We start from the raw sequence: 19,477 nt of genomic DNA on the forward strand, positions 1-19,477 counted from the left end.
TGAGTGGACGGAAGGAGGAGGAAAGTCAGGTGATCTTTGCAGCTCCCGAACTTAACATCGGACAATCGTGCCATCGACCTCCCACATCACTCTCCAAATCTCCCCTTGAATCTCCCCTTCAATCGCCAACATGTTCCGCACTGCGCCTCGTATGGCTGGGTATGTCGAGACCTATCTGCCTGCCTGAATTCTGCACTACTTTCCCCCAATGCGCTCCTGGTCTCGCAACCAAATTTCGCTTTGCTCGTCCTAGGGTGTCTTTTGGCCCAACTGCAACTGCCATTGATATCACTCGGGACTAATCCCTATTATATAAATTTGAGAAACCCCCACTAATACAATATTTGCTTTAGATTCGTGTTCCGCGAGAATCGTGTCCCTTACTACCAGCGTCTTTTCCAGAACCACGACGGCAAGCGTCAATGGTGGAAGGTCAGTTCAATTTGAATGGATCATTCCATTCCCTACAATATATCGAACATAACCTGATAATTTCTATTTTACAGACCGCCGGTAGCGGCAAGGTCATGTACCCCTACCTCTTTACCGTCTACGGCCTCGGTGCTGGTAAGTACTATCTGCTCGAAGCTGGTTCAATATATCCCTGCAGTGGACTGACATGACTTTAGCTACCACCTACGGCATGTGCCGCATGGTTCTTGTGAGTCCACTTCCATTGATCTTGATCTGGATAAAAGATTCAATGACAATGGTTCATACAAATACTAACTTTTCAATAGGGCTACAAGACCTGGTGGTAGAGACCTTGGCACTTAGCCTGATTCTTGACACTGTAGTGTCAGATCAACCCCCTTAGTGTATTTGTGTTTCAGTGATGGGTTCCAAACACGCTGAAGATTAGGGCTGTACATAAATCATTCCAAGCACCAATCAACCCCATGCTATATCTATAAGTGCTGGCAATTTTCCAAATCTTTCTATTTTCAGACTAGCAATTTAGGCCTACCAACATTCATCCATCAACCTTGAACTACTGATATGTGATTAGCAAGCACCCTTGCATGGGAATCGGCTAACTGGCAAATCAAATGAAGAATTTTCGTGCTTTGTTTTTTGTTCCCTGGTACTACCTAGGCAAGTCATTGAGATATATGAATTTGTATTGTCCCAGTTTTGTGTATATCTAATCCATATCTCTTCAATCATAGAAACTCGTATTTTGTTAGTCCGAGACATATCTGCTTAGTCATTATATTGAACGACAATTCAACATTGAACCCCTCAACTTGCAGTTGACAGGCCAAGAGCACAAATTGAGTCGGGCCTTTGATAAACTATCCCTACTTCTCATTTTTTGAAGAGTGCACCCCTTGCTTCTGAAGCAACTGATTCTCCAGGTCTCAATATACATCCCGAGGTCCAGAGCTGCCCTCCAGGCGATGATAAGGTTCCTGGGAGCGATGCACTTAGTTATCTGAAACTAGCTTCCCTCACAATGGACCAGCCAGATTTGACATACCTTGATCGCCCGACGAAACGAGTGCGCCAAGCTTGTGAACCTTGCAGGTCAGATTATGATAACTTGCTCCGCTCATGATATGCTTTTAACAAACTCCTAAGGCGTAAAAAAGCCAAATGCCCTGGAGAGCAACCTGATTGCTCCCTGTGCGTTAGACTACACCAGGAATGCTACTATGCTGAAGAAAGACGACGGCCACGGCCACCCCCACCTGAAGAGGAGAATTTCATATCCAAACCTGTTACGGTCGTATCAGCATCTCGCGCTCTGGTAATTGACACCCCTTATTTATAGAAATGAGCTGTACTTACTTCTGTGCAGGAAGACAGACTACGGAGCTTGGAAGGCAAAGTTGGTGATGTTCTTGATCATCTAGAGTATGAATTTTCTCTTTTACAACTTGAAGGAAGTCTTTACTGAACCTATGTCCTAGGGCAAATCCCAGGGCAAAACCCAAGACAAATCCCGGAAATAAATCTACAATATTACCGCCATGGGAAGAAATTGTATTAATTGCAGAACTGTACTTGCTGTACTGTGACTCTCAGCCGCTTCCTCTCTTTCACCGGAAGAGTTTCCTAGCAAGCCTGAAGACTCGGGACGTTGAGGTTCTATATGCTATCACTGCACTTAGTATTCGTTTTTTTGACGATGCATATCCTAATGTCAAAGAATTGACAGAACTTATTAATGGCTATGCCGAAGTGGCGCGTGGCCTTGTCATGAAGCGAGTCTCAGAGGGCCCAGTTGAGGTATCAACCCTCCAATGTCTGTGTCTTCTGAGTCTTGTAGACTTCACGAGTAAGTTGTCTTTTATTGTCCAGTCTATCGGCACTAATGCAAAATATCAGATGGCAACACACATCGCTCCAGTATTCACAGCAGTCTTGCGGTGAACCTGGCAAAAGGTGCTCGTCTGGACCTAGAACCTCGTAGTACCCCATTAAGCAACGTACTTCGAGAGGAGCGTCGACGATGCTTTTGGAGTATATGCCTCTTAAAGCGACTCCATGGTGGAGATTTCTCGATTTCTGACCTTCCTGAGGTGGGAGGCCCTCCTTATCCACAAAGCCCAACTCTACCTCCAGGTAAAGATCTTTCCCCCTCAGTTATGTGGAAAAGCGAGCCCCAGGACCAAGGTATAGTTTCATATGTCATCATGCTAAGTGAGGTGTTTGCGAGAACTGCACGATATGTCCGACACCGAGGACAACCCAGTAACGTTCCACCGTGGTCTCCCCATTCCGAGTACTCAAAGATTCTTGCGCTGCAAATGGATCTCGAGACACGAATGCCTCTCACACACCGGTTCAAACCTGCCAATCTCGGCGATAGATCATTAGAGGAATTGCAGGCACATCGGGAGTACTGGGGCCCTTGGCTTTTGAACCAGTTTATTTACCATACTACCCTGTGCCTCTTGAATCATCCTCTTCTCTTGTCACTGAGTCTCCGCACATTTAAAAGTACAATCCCTGAGATATTTCTGCAACATACCTCTGATTTAATCTCAACGCACACCACGTGGATAATTCATTTCGTCAATTTCTTCGAAGAGAAATCCTTCTTAGTCTCGGATCCACTTCTGGGATATTGTGCTGCTGTCGTAGCGACTATCGAGCTTCAGTTGAGCTTTACAGAAGATTCCAATATCAGAGAAGAAAAGCGGGACAGGTTTGCCAAATGCGTCAAGTTTGTCCAGCAAATAGGCCTTCAGTGGCCCCATATGGCTCGCCTGGTAGGACATTATCCAACTATACCATTCAATCATTTCGAGCTAACAAACATCATTTTCATTAGGCGCAGAAACTACAACACCTAGAAGATGCCGTTTCCTCAACATATCAATCCGACCCAGGCGCTCAAAACCAGAGTCTTCTAATCGACCTATCCCGCTTCTGGGAAATTCTAGAATACTCATCCAACAGTGACGCTGACTCTGCGCGTCGCTTATTTGGAGACTCTCTTTGCAATGGCTCTTTTTCAACTGCGGTGGCAGAAGTGTCTCAGACTTCGCCACTCCCTGCACCAACACGCCTCGATACCCAGGGAGAGAGAGTATCAACCGGTAGCTCTCAGTGGCAAGCCTTCAATTTCAACACTCCATATCCCGGGGCTCAGAGCCACGCTTCAAACTTATTGGTCTCGCCTCGCCAGTTGTCTCTTTTCAATGAAGACTTCTCCATTCTTGCAACAAACTTTTTCTCGCAGGGGCAAGAATTTCTTCGTAGCGGTGATACCTGGGAAAATATTGGAAACTTTTAGTTAATGAAAATGAGGCCTACTTATATGAACTATTTTTTCAAAGGGTGCATTCTGACCACGGCAGAGTATTATTACGGTTCAACCATACAACATCTACCTCCACCGTCATAGCCATCTAGTGGCCTATAATGCATCAATCGGCCTTTTAAATATGATATATGATATCATGCTTTAAATTACTAGCTCTTCTTTAAAATCTCAATCTGCTGTCACCGCTCAAGTGCATCATTACTAGTTATTAATATTGGGAACAGGCCAACAGAGTTAATCAGCACTACAACATACGCCGCTGTACCTAGGAGGACTTCCTTTGAATCATCTAGGACAAAGCCATCACCAGACAAAATGTAGTGACCAAAATTGTGCATAAACACAACATAATTTGTAAGGTGGGCGCTAATTACAGCCCAAGCATTTGAGAAATATAGACAGGTGTAGAGCTCATTGCGCGAGGTATCAAGTCTCAGAAATCTATTATTAGTGGTTAAAAAAGAACATAAGCAAGAAGTCAGCATGAAAAATCCGAGAACACTGTAATAAGGGGCCTGAGAACATGTCCCGTGAAATACTTAGTTCGAAGCTCCAGTCCCCGCGATGGCAAGGCCCAATGTGCTGATTGTCTTTGCCCCGTAAATATTTGATAACTGTTGGTGTCGGGATACTCAGGTCGTGAGTATCTACAATAGCTTGCTAGTGGACTTCAGCTTAAGCCGCAAGTGGTCTACGTATGCGTGTAGTACGTGCGGTAGTTGTAAGTTGTAAGAAGTGGTTGATTATCATGAAACTGCTGCTATGGATATGGTACCTGGAAGTCACATGATAAGCATGTGGCTTCCCACCCGATAAGCGGCGAGTGATCCCATGATAAGCATGAGATGATAGTACCAACAGTTGGACTTGTTGCTTCAACATCCAGGAAGTAAGGCGTTATCTCCTCGATCCAAGTTATTGTCACTACTAGCTCTTCAAAGATATATTCGCTATTCACAATTCTGGCCGTTGACCTGGTTCAAGGATATTAGTTCGCACCACTCTGTAGTAGATTGATCTTAAGCACCGGGTGTTGATTGAGAGCACTTCTTCCGTTATACAAGTGGGCGATGGCTCTGGGATGAAGACCAGCAGCTTCGGCATAGGTATAAGGCCTTCAATTTAGCTGTTCTACAAGGCATAGCGGCCAAATATATTGGATTAGATAGCTGCATCTCAATAACGAAGTTCGTAGAGAGAAGATATAACAATGTCTGCCGTTTGATTATGGATGACGGGTGAACAGTCATTGCCTGTCTCTGAAATCCGAATGCCGGACCCCTGTTTCCCGTGCCTCTAGCCTTGGGTTGGAGTGCTACGTATAATAATCCCGTGGGTTCGGAATATGTTTCCATAGAAGAGGCGATTAGCACACAGCTTGGGTTGATTTGGTATGAGCTTCATCCGGATTCAAAACTCCCCATGATGAGAGAGGTAGTACCTATTAAATCAAAGATGCTATCGGTGCCATTTTCATATTGCGTTTACTATCACAATTACCCTTGTGTGCGAGGTTTGACCTTTTTCTCATTAGCTACAGCAGCCTATATATTTCATCAATGATGCAGTAGAAGTTGCAGTCTCAGCAAATCTCACAAGCGAGATCCCCTCAAAAATAAAATAGCAGGTATAAAAGAAATTTAGTATCGGTCCTACCGTCAACAGAGAATTTTGGAACTAGGAGCTCCTTTCAATAGACATCTCATAGAGTCCCTATAGGCATCACTATACGGCTATATCATATTTCTTTCTTTAACTAATCCTTACTAGAGCTAACTCACTCCCAAAGATTACGCGTTATGTTTTGGCTGGCGCGAGATAGATTAGATTAGAAACCATGCTGTCCCGAAATTACTAACTAGGGCTATGTTGATCTCCACTCGTGGACTACCAGTGTAGCATTCTACTTCCACGCTGAAACAACTTTACCGACCTTAACCCTAAGAAACAAGCTCAGATCAAGCAAAAAGATATTCAAATCTTCACTATTCCAGCTTTATTTGTTGGAAATTGAGAAAACACAAACCTCTACTCACAAGATCGTTCCATTTAGACCATGGAAGACCCGGCGTCTTCTGGTTGAGTTAGCCGGAAATACATGGGGTGATGATATCGTTCCTTCTTTTGAGGTGCTCATCAACGTTGAGAGGTACTTTTCGAGATATTTTCTCAGTATTCTGGTCGGTTGGTAATAATCGCTTTTTTAGGTATTGGCAAGAACTTGACGGCGAATATCCCTATCACTTCATGCATGATGAATTATAAAGCCACTTTATTGAAGCCGAGGGCTGGAATGAGGTCCAGGAATTTTTTGACAGTTTCAAAGGTCTTGTTAAAAGGGATGGCTGGACGAATCTTCAAACATTCGATACTGTTTTGCAATTCTTCTCGAAACTCAGTAAACAGGGTCTTCGGTACATTACAGGAAAAGAAAGGGACATTTTTGAGAGACAAACTCGTTGGGCTAAAACTGACTGACTGTGCCAGAGTAGTAGCATACGATCAGGAAGTACGGCGTGTTTGACAGTACTTCCGGAAATGGGTGTCACCTAACCTCTTTTCCCTCCCCTAATGCCATACTGCTGGGTTCTAGACAACAACAAGGCGTATAAAAATGGCAAGATGGCTAAAGTAGCCCTCTTCTTTGAATGAACACCGCGACTGGCGGATTGGTATATTCATTTGTTGAGAGGCAGCCATCTTCTCTTTCATATGTATGGAGTCAATAAGACCAAGCGGGAAAAGCGTTATTCAGTGATAGCAATCCATGGACTGCACTCTCAAGAAGCTTCACGTACATCTTAAAAGAACGAACCTTACGGAATACCTATTTGATCATTGATGCATCCAAATCGTCCCTCGTTATGGAAAAATAAAAGTGCAAAAACATGTAATCAGGAACTCTTTTTCAGAAACATCGTGCGCTGCTACTATTTCTTGGCGTACATATGTAGTTCGAGCTATCTATCTGGGGAGTTAAGGCGCAAAATAAAACACATTTTGTGTAAAATAAATATTTCTGGGCGACTCTTTGAATGAATAGAATCAAATGCCTGTTAACATGGAAAATAGTACTTCTCTTTTGGATCTGTAAATATGTTCAAGTAATTGTGGACTCGTTTACTCCAGCAGCACGTTGTAATAATCTTGCTCTCAACCATGCATGCATGAATGACACACTGTCAGCCTTGGGTAGATGAGGGGCTGTCATTTACAGATCTCGTATCTCCGAGAGAGAGAGAGAGAGTATTCAACCTTACCTACGTCGTTATAAGATTCCCCAGAAATAAGTCACAAATGTAGAGGTACCACAATGATTCACCTCTGCCATTAAATCTTACCTGATTTTCCAGGTTGCCGTTACTGTCGGAACGGTGACATTCTTACGGTGCATATGCAACTAGTATTCTCGATGGAATAGATCTAGGTGCGTCGATGCGAAGTTGTAAGAGGTGTGTTATTCAATCTTGTCCTCGCTGTAACTAAATAGATAAAACTCGCTAGATTCACTTCATATCGGACCAACAGCATCGTAACCATTCTCATTGGTCCTGTGCCCCACCACCGGTGTACCGACATTATGAAAAAGCCTCGGAGATACGGCTGCCAACGATTGAACAATTCAAAAAGAGAAGCTTTGTCCCCATTCGAGTGTGAACTCAGTCGATATTTCAGCTGACCTTACATGAGGAATTTGCCGGCTGAGATCACTAGATCGATAGAATTGCCTCTCGATTTCAAGAGATGTAACTGTCGATACCACTAGACCAAGGTATAGCAAGGTTGGTGAGAGGCTAACGCCCACTTCTAATACCTATTACAGGTAACGCTTTACGCCCCTATAATATCTTTGTGTCCTCTTGGGAGTGGTTGTAAAATCCGGTTTTTCATTCATGGTGAGAACTAGCTATTTATCCTACAAGTTACTCTTCTGTCTGAGACGAATGTGTTCCATCGTTTAAGACAGAATAGTCGGTAAAGACGGGACATCACAGTTATATGTATACTGTTCAGGGTTGTCGTTTGCGATACACTCTGAACAGGGATTCGTGATGTGTCGTTTGTCCGATATTCCAACATATACCCATCATTAGCACAAAGCTGGCAACAATATCTAGAGAAGTTTGAGAGCTCATATGATAAAAATACGATTAAAACCGGCGTTTTGGTTGGGCAAGTATCTTTCTAGTTGCCTCCTTATATCACCGTCGAAGAGGGGCCTAGAGGGCATCAAGGGCAGTAATAATGCAGTTTTGATCTCTCTAGATGAGACGAGGGCGATAAAATGGGAAAATGAAATGATATTGTGGGAATATAGTTCGAGTTTTGAAGGGCCAAAGCGCGATAGATCAAGATACTTGATCGTTCACCTTATTACAAAGCTCGACGTAACAGACCAGACTTTTCAATTTGACCATGTTGGTGCACAATTGAATGACTCAGTACACCGCATTTTTGACGTGATGCGGCATATATATATCGAAGATAACAAAATTTCTAACCTTGAACGAAACCGGTGTGATGCCAAATGTTCCACAGTACATGTAATTATGCATGCAGGTACCTAAGTACTCAGTGCATAGCTTGGTAAAATGTAAACTGCCTTGTACAGCCAATATAATCAAGTCTTAAAAAGTCATCTGGGCATCCATGAACAATTAGAAATACTAAGACTTAAGCTTTGAATCGTTACTCGGCATTGAGTGGAAATTTTCCTCGGAGATTCATGTGTTGCTGTTCAATGCATGCAAAAATTCTACCTCTATCTATCAATTCAAAAGGGCATCTTATCTCAACCTCTCTATGAAGACAGGGCAGACTTGAACGTATCTACAAACGTCCATACCTCCGAGAAGGTATTGTATAAGGGAGCAGGTGCAACACGAATAACATCAGGCTCACGCTTGTCGCAGATAATGCCCGCATTTTGTAGTCGCTCAGCGACTTTGTGAAGAAGACCAGGCTTAAGCAGTACGCTGAGCTGGGCGCCACGAGCATGGTGGTCCGCTGGAGTGATGATGGTGAACTGGCGGGTCTCATCTGTAGTATCCTTCAAGAGAAGGTACTCCGCATACCCAGTCAACTTGAATGACTTCTGGCGTATCTCTTCAATCGAGGTGTTTTCGAAAGCAGTCAAAGAGGCTATAAGTGTTGTCAAGTCAATGACAGCAGGATTTGAAACTATGAAGCCTCCAGCACCGGGGATTGGTTTGAACTCTGTAATTTATTAGAATTATGTCCTCTGCGAGGTGAGACTATATTGACTCACTGTTATCCATTTTGAAGCGTACTGATCGATCACCCCCATACCACCCGGTCAACCGGTGTCGGAACTTGGGTCCATCTTCACCTGCACTGTAATCCACCCTTCCATGTTTCTCATGCACGAATAAACCAGCCATCGAGCCGGGACCTCCATTACCGTATTTGTAAGTGCACCAAGCAGCGAAGTCGACGTCCCAGTCATGCAGCTTGAACGGAACATTGGCATACCCGTGAGCCAAATCCCATCCCACTACGAGGCCGCGTGCCTTGGCATATTGAGTGATCTTAGGGATGTCGAAAAGCTGGCCCGTGTAGTACTGGATGGCGGGCAAAATAAGAAGAGCTGCATCATCGGCATGTTGATCAATGATGGATAGAACCTTTTCTGTCTTGACCTCGTACTCGCCCTCGTCGGGACCCATGAGAACCATGGTCTCTTTGGGATCGAGACCGTGCCACTCTATCTGTGACTCGATTGCGTACTGATGCAGATTTTAGCATTTTTCTTTTGAATTTTTTATTCCCACGATCTCAATACTTACGTGGTCACTGGGAAACGCCTTCCAGTCTAGAAGAATCTTTTTCCTGCTCTCTGTCGGTTTGTAGAAACTAGCAAGCAGCAGGTGCAAGTTCACAGTCAATGTGCCCATGGCGGCGACTTCTTCAGGCGATGCGCCCACAAGTTTGGACATAGATCCAGCAGCCTGCTCAGCAAGAAGTTGCCATGGCTTCAAAGGTGAACCTTCTAGCTCGATGAAGTGGCCGAGGACACCGATTCCAGACCATGTGTCGAGCTGTGCCTCCATATACTTACCCACTGCTTTGGGCTGGACACCGAGTGAGTTACCTGCAAAGTAAATACAAGGTTCATTTGAAAGACCTGTTCCAAATTATTAGCATCAAGGAAATGAAGCTAAGGTTCAGTTTAGCTGGTCCACACTTACCAGGCTTAGCCAGCGTCTTGCTCGCCAGGTTAGCCTTAGAAGGAATAATGAATTGATCCCGCAGTGCTCGTAGGGGGTCCGCCATATCAAGAGAAGCAGCATACTCCTTTGATCCAGCCTCAGAGCCGAAGATGGGCTTGGGTGTGTTAAAGCTGTCGGTCATGTTGATGTTGTTATAGTTTAACCAGTAGATGGGATGATGAGGATTTGACAAAGCAGTATTGCCGGAAACTCCCTAGGTTAAGAGTAGAGAGGGGTAAGATTGGGATATAGACTAAAAGAGTCGAACTGCAAGTGCTGTGCGTTCTATAACTGCATCATCAAATTGGAAAACAGGTCCAAGCCGGATGCCACATCCGCTTCCGCCTCCATCCTCCGTCTCCACTCTCGTTCTAACGCGGGGTGCTTATATACTTAGCATATCAATGGTTTATCTAAGATATCAATGTCTTTAATGAGTTTGATCCATTTAACAAAAATACTGTCTTAGATATCAACTAGTGGAGATTACCAGTGATATCTCTATAGGCTACTTGCTGTGATGCACGCGGTGCAGATCCAGACATGGCTTCGTGCGTGATTCTATTTAGGACTGTAAGATCTACTATGTTGCATGTGGCTACAAGATACTTGCTAGGTTGGAACTGGTATTAGGACATCCTTTTATCCTATTTTTCTCAATTACTACCCTGTTAATTTTTCCGCCCATCCATATCAAATTCGCAATCCGGATGCTTGATTTGATCCGCTTCCGATCCGGCTGATATACAGCATGGCTTGACCAATGTAGGCCTATGTGCATCCTTGGTATATAAGAATTGCTTATTATTGAAATTAGGCCGGCAGTATTCTTATAAGAGCCGGCTTTAAGTCCAAGGTTCAAATCATTCTCCCGATTTAGATAGTTTGTGTCGGCTGATATCACTGTTCTTGTGCCTTTTTCGAAGGTCCTTTCAAGTTCCAAACATCTATTACTTCATTTACATCTCTATTCAATATCGTCTTATATCCTATTGACAATGATTCAATCACCAGAAATAAACTTGGATGAATACTCCGTTTCATCTGAGCATGGCTTCCTCTCCTGCGATCTGCCTCTTGTGAAGCTTCCACATGCCCATTATGCACCATGGGAGGCTATAGCCGTACAGCTTCCAAATCTTATCCAGAATGGCCAAATCAGGTGCTTAATCGAGGAACTTCCTGTTCTCACAACGGCATTGCTGGAGACTGAGCCCGAGTGGCGTCGTGCCTATAGCATTCTTGGTTTCTTCACACACGCATATATCTGGGGCGGCGAGAAGCCCAGCGATGTAAGTCAGGGTCTAATTCTTCTAGGATCAATATGATTCAAGTGCTATATCTAATTTCTAAATACTAACTGTTTAGGTTCTCCCACCTTGCATTGCGAAGCCATTTCTTGAGGTTTCATCTCATTTCGAACTTCCTCCTTGTGCCACCTACGCCGCACTCACTCTTTGGAATTTCACCACAGCTCCAGGGAAGATCCTTTCTGACCCAGAAAATGTGTCTTTGATCACTTCATTCACTGGTACAAAGGACGAGGAGTGGTTCATCGTAATCTCCGTGGCTATGGAGGCTAAGGGTGGAGAGCTCATCTCGCTTATGGTTGATGCTATCTCTGCAGCTACCACATACAATGTGCAACTTCTGACTGCGCTGCTTTACAGATTTGTTGATGGGATCCGTGACCTCACGATACTTCTGCAACGGATGTATGAGAAGAACGACCCAGATTTCTTCTTCCATCAGCTACGGCCTTTCTTGGCTGGAAGCAAAAACATGGCCGCCGCTGGGCTACCCCATGGTGTTTACTATGATTTTGGTAATGGAAATGGAGAGTGGCATCAGCATAGTGGTGGAAGTAATGCCCAGAGCTCACTAATTCAGACATTTGATATCTTCCTTGGCGTCAATCATGCAGCAACAGGGGATATCAAGTTACCTCAAGGAACGAGTTATATTCAGGTAAGGCATTTACCTCCATGCCCCTGGGATATCTATATTTCCTTCTTGGAGTAATATCTCACTGATTTAAATTAGGAAATGCGGAACTACATGCCCGCTCCTCACAGGCGCTTCCTGGAAACCTTGTCCACCCTTTGCAATATTCGACCCTACGTGACCTCCAATGAGGCCGAGTCTCCATTGAAAGAAGCATACAACGCAGCTGTCTTGACTCTTGGCGCTTTCCGGGATGTCCATATCGAGATTGTCACGCGTTATATCATCATGCCAGCTCGAAACGGATCAGCAGCCAGACAATCCTCTAACACATTGAATCTTGCAACTGGGAGCTCTCAAGTGAACAGTTTGGTCGATTCAAAGCCATCTGGACTTTATGGAACTGGTGGAACTAGTTTGATTCCCTTTTTGAAACAGACAAGGGATGATACTAAGGCTGCTGCCTGCTAGGTATATTATATGGATGTTCAAGCCAGACACTGCCCGGGCATTAATGTGTGATATTACGGCTTTATAGGAATGATTGCTTGAATATATTTAGTTGATTATGCCTGCATAATGGATACTGGTGTGATGCATACATAATCTGTAACCTTATTACCCAGGTAGAGAGAAGAGGTAAAAAAAAAAAAAAAAAAATTCATAAATGCATTAAGTGTACTCATAATATCGAGGGCATAAAGCCTGGACGGGCCTTGCAAAGAATATCGGAGAGGGAAGGGGGGAAGACGTATCATTCCGTCTATTGCAGAATGGGTGTATTTCACCTTGCTTCAAATAGAACTTCATCGTTCATGACTGAGTCCTTTCCGAGTCGTGATTTGCAAAATTCATTACATCACATGTCGAGTTGATCGGCCTCGAAACTCGCTTAGCAAATATGACACCATACGCTGAAGATTGTGGGATAGTTGTATGGGCTTGGTCGGTCAATGGCTGATAACCACGCATATCGAAATGCTCGAAAGGCTCAACGGGCCGATCACAAAGGAAGAGAATATATCAATCACCTCTTTTTGATAGTGGCAGGAACACCTTCGCTTTCACGAAGCTCGGCCAGCCTTTTCTCCCGCTCAACTAGTCGTTCCTTTTCCTCCTTGATCATCTGCTCGACCGTCCTTCTGGCGTCGGACATTCGATCAAGCTCCGTATTCTCAGCAGCCCGGCTGTACGGGTTTCTAGGGCTACCACTTGCTGGGATTTCTGCCGTCCGACTCAATCCTTGTTTCGGGTTCTTCCCTTTGCCTTTAGCCACTGAACCCGGCCCACCAGTAAGAACCTCGTAGAAGGGTTCAATGGGCTCGTTGAAGATGATCTCCTCGTAGTTTTGACTGATGACTACCTCCCGTCGCTCCTTCATTCCTTCTGCATCTGGTCCGTAAGGGTGAAGTTTCAGGCTGTGCCATAGGGTCTGCGATTTTTCATTTGACTCTGGGACGAAAAATAGTTTGATCTGGATTTCAAATTCACCCCAGCCGGTCTCGACAACTTCAAAGGGCGGTTGCTCGACTGAACGTACGTTCTGGGGATAGGTTTCGTGAAGTTTGAATTGCACTTTCTTGAGCCAGTAGGAGATGTCCTCGCCGTTGACACCCTTAACAAAGACGCGCCATTGATGGGTGTGGTCTGGGGGAGCATTGGCTGGTTTCTTCTCCGGGTCAAACAGTTGGGCTTCGCTGCCAAAAACTGGAGCGCTTCGCATTAGTGTAAGACCAAGGGAATATCTGCGATCGGGAACGTACTGAATGGTCGGAATGCTGAGACTCCCTGTGTATTGCAAGAGTTAGCTTATTTTGAGAATCGATACTAATTATTCGACTACTAACTCGGACTCGCTTGTTTCCTGTGGCTGATGGCATGATGATGATTTAGACAAGACAGTTGTGAGGTGTATACCTGAAAGTCACGCAGGCGGAATTAAAGCGAAGCTGATTTGCGATGCACGTCATGTGACGACATACAAAAGCTGTACCTTGAACCCTCCAACCTTGATCAACTGTTCTTTCTAGCCTCGCGAACTCAATATTTTGAGATTATTCTCAAATTGAGGTGATACTGGTACCAATACTTTATAATGGCTACTAAAAGACTAGTTGTCGCCGGAGGAAGTGGTTTTCTAGGTTCGCCTTATAAGAATACATATGGCCAACCTTCACAATGACTAACTTACGATTATAGGATCTAGAATCTGCAAGTCCGCCGCTGCTCGGGGCTGGTCAGTCACATCATTAAGGTATATATTCCACATTATATGCCAGAAAATTCTAAATGCTAAGGCCTAATATCTAGTCGAACTGGCGAGCCACGGTGGGAGACGGTCATGGACTCTGCGGTACGTCCACCTTGGGCAAGCTCGGTGGAATGGGCCAAAGCGGATATTTTGAAGCCAGAGAGCTACAAGCAATTTCTAAGCGGAGCTACTGCTGTTGTCCACTCCATGGGAATCCTCCTCGAAGCTGATTACAAGGGCGTTGTACAAGGGACAGAGCCAATCGTCAGCGGTCTTCAGCGGGCATTCAGCTCATCAAAGCTAGGTAGCCAGGATCTCCTATCAAGGAAGGAAGGCGAAGCTCTACAATCGAAGGAAAGAGACGGCCAATTGACATACGAATTGATGAACAGAGATTCGGGTATGCGCTTAATGAAAGTTTGAAATTTGTATATCGAAAGAAGCGCTAACATATTATCCTCCGTGTAATAGCTATTGCGCTGGCTCAGGAAGCATCTAACGAAGATGTACCCGCTTTCGTGTACATTTCTGCTGCTGCCGGCGCACCGGCCCTCCCTGCGAGGTACATCACCACCAAAAGACAAGCTGAAGACACCATCGCTACTACTCTACCGAAACTGCGAAGCATATTTATCCGCCCTGGTTTCTTGTATGACTCAAGCCGAAAGTTCACTCTGCCAATTGCGCTATGTGGCATTGTCGCATCAGAGTTCAACACCTTCCTGGGTAATAAACTTGACTTCCTCGGAGCTATGGCTGAGAAGCCATTGAAAGTCGAATTGGTGAGTGAGGCGGTGGTCGAGGCATTGGAAGAAGAGATAATAAAAGGTGTCGTGGGAACAAAAAAGATTGAGGAGCTAGCAACAAAGGCCTGGAGAAAATCCATGGCTTGAATTGCCGCAAGGTTTCTCGATATTTTCGGATGAATTATCCAGATGGGTTCAAGTCAACGCTTGGTGCAGGATTCAAGGGGACCAGCACACGTGTATTATCTCTGCTCTGTAAATGTATGAAATCATATTGAATTAAATCATGGTACCGCGTTCAAAGCTGTCACGGATTTCAGTCGTGTACTATAAGAATGTTAGCTTCAGGGTCAATGTGAAATCGAAAATTGATAATTTACCTTGTTGTAGAAGCGCGCCAGCTTCTGGTTGAACTGCTTGTTCTTGTCATTGATGTATGTCACATCGGCATCATCATCACCGCGACGTTCCTTGCGTTTCTTCAGGCGCACCTCCTCGGCCTTCTGAATATCGGCGACCAATCTGTCTACGGCAGCACGATCTGGCTTGCTCTCTGTAAAGCCCACGCTGTCGGCGGTGGAGTAAAAGGTTCCATTCTTGTCGATTGCAATCATCTCTCCGTCTTCCGTTTCGACAATCTCAAGATCACCACTGGCTGCGGCCTTCTCAATGGCAGCCAACTTCTCTTTTTCATATGCCTCCAAGTTTGCGGGCAGCTGTCGCATCTGTCGTTTATACACCTTTCTAGCATCCTGTGTATAATCTTGGAAGGCCACGTCATCTCGATGCCTTTGCTTTTTCTCCATACGACGGTCCCATTTCTCAGATTCTTCAACCGTCCAGTCCCATGCTCGCTTGCGTTCGAAATCTTCTCCTGCTGCTTCAGTATCGGCCTTGAGCAGGTTATGGGAGGCAAATGCGTGTTTTCGGGACAGCGAATGAAGGACGCTCGGGTCAGTAGCGAGGCGTCGAGTTTCTGCTGCGGTTTCTTTCATGTTACGTTCTGTGCCAGATTTCTAAGCATAGAGTCAGTAACGATATCCACTGAGAGGGGTTTTGTAGTTATGTCAAAGATAGTGTAAGCTTACCGCTCTGGCCCGAAGTGCTTTGAATTTTTCATTTCGCGCAAGTGCTTTGGCAGCGGCATCGTCTTCCTTTTTCTCGGCTTTTGAATCCGAAGAACTTGAGGTTTCCACTGGAGCATCAATATTTTTCTCGTCCTTTGCGGGATCAGTTTCCTGTGTCAAAGGCATGATGAGCAAAAATTGAGGCTAAAAGCGATGAGTGGTCGTAAAAGATTGAATATACGCCGTAGAAGACTGAAATGGAGTTGATAAGAGGTGAGATCACAGTTTCTGGAAACACACCGCCCATGCACACCGCCTTCCTTGTATTGATTATGCCACCCCAGATACCCCTTATCGTTTGTTTATCTTCATCTCCACCCGTGGGTCCGCTAACTAAATGGATCATCGAAGAAGCATTCGGTAACCATGCGAGGCTTATCTACAAGGATTCTCTTGCGATCTAAGAGTATTACTGCCATTACATTTGGTACCTTTCCACTGGTGATACTGGCAAGATACCACGCGACAAAAATACCCGACGCCCACTTCCATAACCCATCGTCTTTGGATTTATTGCGATTCACTCTCACAGCTTCGACTTCACAAACAGAGCCCAATGACAATGTCAACTCAAATTTACAGCAACAAGTTTTAGATCTTCTTGACACGGAGTGGCCGCTCAACAAACACAATCCACCTCCATCCCTATGGTGTTCTCTAAAGGGTGTTCATCCCATGCACCGAAATGAAGAGGTAACCCGCCTTCGTCGAGTGACTGAACTTTCTGATTTGAAACACATGGTCGAGAAATTGGTTGTTGATGAGGAGGGAGCGCTAGGCCTACAGGCAAAAGGATGCATGCCTTTATTTGAGGCACTCCAACGCTGTGCGCTTCATAACACCTGTAGTGAGATTGTTGCCGCCATCGATGATATCATCATCAGACTGGCCCGACTTGATTTGCCCCAAAAATCACAGCTATTTGAGATAGGGATGTGTTATGCCTCTCTCCAACTATCAGTCCCGGACATTGAGCGATTCTTCCATGGTTATATTCAGTCGAGTTTCCAGCAGGGTACCCAATCGCTGGATTTTGCAGATCATATCATCCAAGCATTGTATGCATCAGTTGAATCAGCAATATTTGAGAATAAGAATTACGACACAGATGTTCTTCCCACTCAGATTATAGGTGAACCTGGCTCAAGTTCACAGAAAGCATTCAGACTACATGACATATTGCGCAGGGTATGCCCAGGAGATCGAGTTTACCTCACCACATACCTCCAGTTACTCTCAATGCTCCGGAGACCAGAAATCGTCGTTGAATTATGGGCTGAACTATTACATTTTCTCTGTGAGGATAATAAAAAAGCTTACCACTCTGCATATAGTATCGTTCAGATCCTGACTCGGACTGAACAACCAGAAACGGCCTTGAGACTATTGGAAAAGCTCTCTACAAACTGTGGTAATGATTTACCGCACATATCATCATTCCATGGTCTGCAGGCTTTCCTAGATAATGTCATAATTGCTAAGGCACTGCCTGACTTGGTCAGTGATGGCCATTACATAGAGCTGCTTGGTATGTGCCTTCAAAACATGGAAGAACAACTGGGCATACGATGGTCAAGAACTCGAATGCCAGGAGTACTAAACGAACTCAAAACCCATCAAAGCATCACTCCGGGTTCTCCATGGAAGCTATTTGATGAGCAGCCTCTACTCACTATTGACGGCGATTGTGCTGGATATGACGATATATCTCGATTTTTTGCAGTACTTCTGGCACATGGGTCCTCAAAATCAGCAAAAGAATTGGGCCTCATTGTGGATTTATTGCATGATCAAGACGGAAATTCGCAGATGGTTAGCGCAAAAAAATTAGACCCAGTACTTAGGCGCGCCGCTTGGTTAAAATCTCCATCTTTGGAGCTTCTGTGGTGTCCTCAACACTCGCCGATTGAGTTTTCCAACTCCCAACTGCCCCGTTTGACGGATTTTGAGAGAATGTGGACCCCAGCCTCCCTCGGCCTGATACGTGCAAGCATTTCCACTAACAGCGAAACTCGATCATGCTTTGGAAGCCTACATCTCATGCAGTTGGGTCTTCTGGAAATGCGAGATGGACCAAACAACCCTTGGCAACCCTCAGGATACATTGTGGCTTGGGACCGCCAATTCAACGAAATGATCGCCCTTTTTGTTGGGAAGAGTGCCGGGGTTATTGACTGTGGATTTACATCACCAGAGGCTCTCTTGGGGACTGTGGTACATCTCCAACTCTCCCACGTGCAAAAAGATTTGTCCTTATTTCCTAGCTCCTTTCTTCGGAAATCGGCTGCTTCATACTACTTGGAAGTAGATCCGAGCCCAGATCTGGAGTTCTGATGGTGGATTTATCTTTCTTTGATCATGTGTCTTATGTGTTAATGTAATGCTTGAACATTGGCTCTGATTGAACAAGATGTTCCATTTACGTTGCAAAGCTGACTGTGGAAATCGGGGTCTCGGAAATCATTGATTGAAATAATGGTGATTGTCGCATCTTAGCCTGTACTGCATGAAATTCTTTCGAACTTTATGATTCTATTTTCTTCATAGTAATCTCTTTATTGAATTCAATCTAGTATGAATAGTGAAGGAGTTTAATGTTTCTTCGCCGTATACAACGGGAACCCGGATTGGGACTAGCGCATCATCGGACCCGTGCGTATTTTATGGCCGACGGCGATGCTATCTAGTTATCAAATTCAAACCAACTCGGTTAGAGCGGATGAGAGAGACGTCTGAAGAATATCAAATATTTAACTTCTACTAGGGAATAGGACGACTGTGATCCTCTGCAAATACTTCCCAGCTCCAAACTCTATCCTTGGAAGTTGGAGTTTAGTAGCCAGATATTAAATATCATCACAAACAGTACAAAGTGAACATAATGTTCAGTCAGCACGCCAGGCGTTCCCTACGCATAGCTCTCGCGAGTATAACATCATTGACGCGACATTCTACGCTTCAAGTCTCAAACCCTTGCAAAGCTCAAGTATCGCGTACATTTCAAACATTCGTGCCTGAAACACCTACACAATGGAACTCTCGACTACCAGCATCTAACCTCCAATCTCAACTTTCGTGCCGACTTTCTTCCAGATTTCAAATTAACCGCCGCTCGTTTACTTCCGGTCCACGATACAAATACCAACAGAACAGATACAACCGTTTCAACGGATCTGGTCGTCAGCCACTGTTTTTCCAGTTTATTCAGCGCGCAAAACCTCATCATTTCGTATTCATCGGAGTTGCTTTATCGGGTGTGTATCTATACAACACTGACGTGGTTGAGGTAAGGCATATTCATGAACCTTGAACTCTTTGCAATACTTTCCCCTAACTTGACTTTGTTCCTGCCGCACATATGTGAAGACATTTCAAATTTAATATTTTTCTTATATAGATGACTG

The 19,477-nt window shown here is 44.7% G+C and overlaps 8 protein-coding genes across 8 annotated transcripts; 5 read left to right on the forward strand and 3 right to left on the reverse strand.

Annotated features, from left to right (window-relative positions):
* Positions 1–130: 130 nt before the first annotated feature.
* Positions 131–761, forward strand: N7495_004523 (cytochrome c oxidase subunit 7; the record flags this gene model as incomplete). Its single annotated transcript, XM_057207174.1, has 5 exons — positions 131–159; positions 354–432; positions 507–567; positions 630–661; positions 741–761. The coding sequence occupies 5 exons, from the start codon at positions 131–133 to the stop codon at positions 759–761; spliced, it is 222 nt and encodes a 73-aa protein (XP_057064854.1).
* Positions 762–1,456: 695 nt separating this feature from the next.
* On the forward strand, positions 1,457–3,745 carry N7495_004524 (uncharacterized protein; the record flags this gene model as incomplete). Its single annotated transcript, XM_057207175.1, has 6 exons — positions 1,457–1,527; positions 1,582–1,750; positions 1,802–1,857; positions 1,914–2,281; positions 2,332–3,218; positions 3,281–3,745. 6 exons carry the CDS (start codon positions 1,457–1,459, stop codon positions 3,743–3,745), a joined length of 2,016 nt encoding a protein of 671 aa, XP_057064855.1.
* Positions 3,746–8,576: 4,831 nt separating this feature from the next.
* N7495_004525 (kynureninase) lies at positions 8,577–10,147 on the reverse strand (the record flags this gene model as incomplete). Its single annotated transcript, XM_057207176.1, has 4 exons — positions 8,577–8,992; positions 9,045–9,522; positions 9,583–9,920; positions 9,985–10,147. The coding sequence occupies 4 exons, from the start codon at positions 10,145–10,147 to the stop codon at positions 8,577–8,579; spliced, it is 1,395 nt and encodes a 464-aa protein (XP_057064856.1).
* An 856-nt stretch (positions 10,148–11,003) lies between these two features.
* Positions 11,004–12,420, forward strand: N7495_004526 (indoleamine 2,3-dioxygenase; the record flags this gene model as incomplete). Its single annotated transcript, XM_057207177.1, has 3 exons — positions 11,004–11,297; positions 11,374–11,973; positions 12,049–12,420. The coding sequence occupies 3 exons, from the start codon at positions 11,004–11,006 to the stop codon at positions 12,418–12,420; spliced, it is 1,266 nt and encodes a 421-aa protein (XP_057064857.1).
* A 556-nt stretch (positions 12,421–12,976) lies between these two features.
* On the reverse strand, positions 12,977–13,829 carry yaf9 (YEATS domain-containing protein YAF9; the record flags this gene model as incomplete). The annotated part of the gene is made up of 3 exons (XM_057207178.1): positions 12,977–13,656; positions 13,713–13,737; positions 13,797–13,829. 3 exons carry the CDS (start codon positions 13,827–13,829, stop codon positions 12,977–12,979), a joined length of 738 nt encoding a protein of 245 aa, XP_057064858.1.
* A 215-nt stretch (positions 13,830–14,044) lies between these two features.
* On the forward strand, positions 14,045–15,093 carry horA (ubiquinone biosynthesis protein COQ11; the record flags this gene model as incomplete). Its single annotated transcript, XM_057207179.1, has 4 exons — positions 14,045–14,090; positions 14,149–14,185; positions 14,260–14,600; positions 14,672–15,093. The coding sequence occupies 4 exons, from the start codon at positions 14,045–14,047 to the stop codon at positions 15,091–15,093; spliced, it is 846 nt and encodes a 281-aa protein (XP_057064859.1).
* A 132-nt stretch (positions 15,094–15,225) lies between these two features.
* Positions 15,226–16,199, reverse strand: N7495_004529 (pre-mRNA-splicing factor SYF2; the record flags this gene model as incomplete). Its single annotated transcript, XM_057207180.1, has 3 exons — positions 15,226–15,273; positions 15,327–15,962; positions 16,035–16,199. The coding sequence occupies 3 exons, from the start codon at positions 16,197–16,199 to the stop codon at positions 15,226–15,228; spliced, it is 849 nt and encodes a 282-aa protein (XP_057064860.1).
* A 240-nt stretch (positions 16,200–16,439) lies between these two features.
* Positions 16,440–18,407, forward strand: N7495_004530 (uncharacterized protein; the record flags this gene model as incomplete). Its single annotated transcript, XM_057207181.1, has 1 exon — positions 16,440–18,407. One exon carries the CDS (start codon positions 16,440–16,442, stop codon positions 18,405–18,407), a length of 1,968 nt encoding a protein of 655 aa, XP_057064861.1.
* Between the last annotated feature and the right edge of the window lie 1,070 nt (positions 18,408–19,477).

Source organism: Penicillium taxi, assembly GCF_028828555.1.
Source record: "Penicillium taxi strain IBT 34144 chromosome Unknown utg000003l_segment0_segment0, whole genome shotgun sequence".
Taxonomy (NCBI): domain Eukaryota; kingdom Fungi; phylum Ascomycota; class Eurotiomycetes; order Eurotiales; family Aspergillaceae; genus Penicillium; species Penicillium taxi.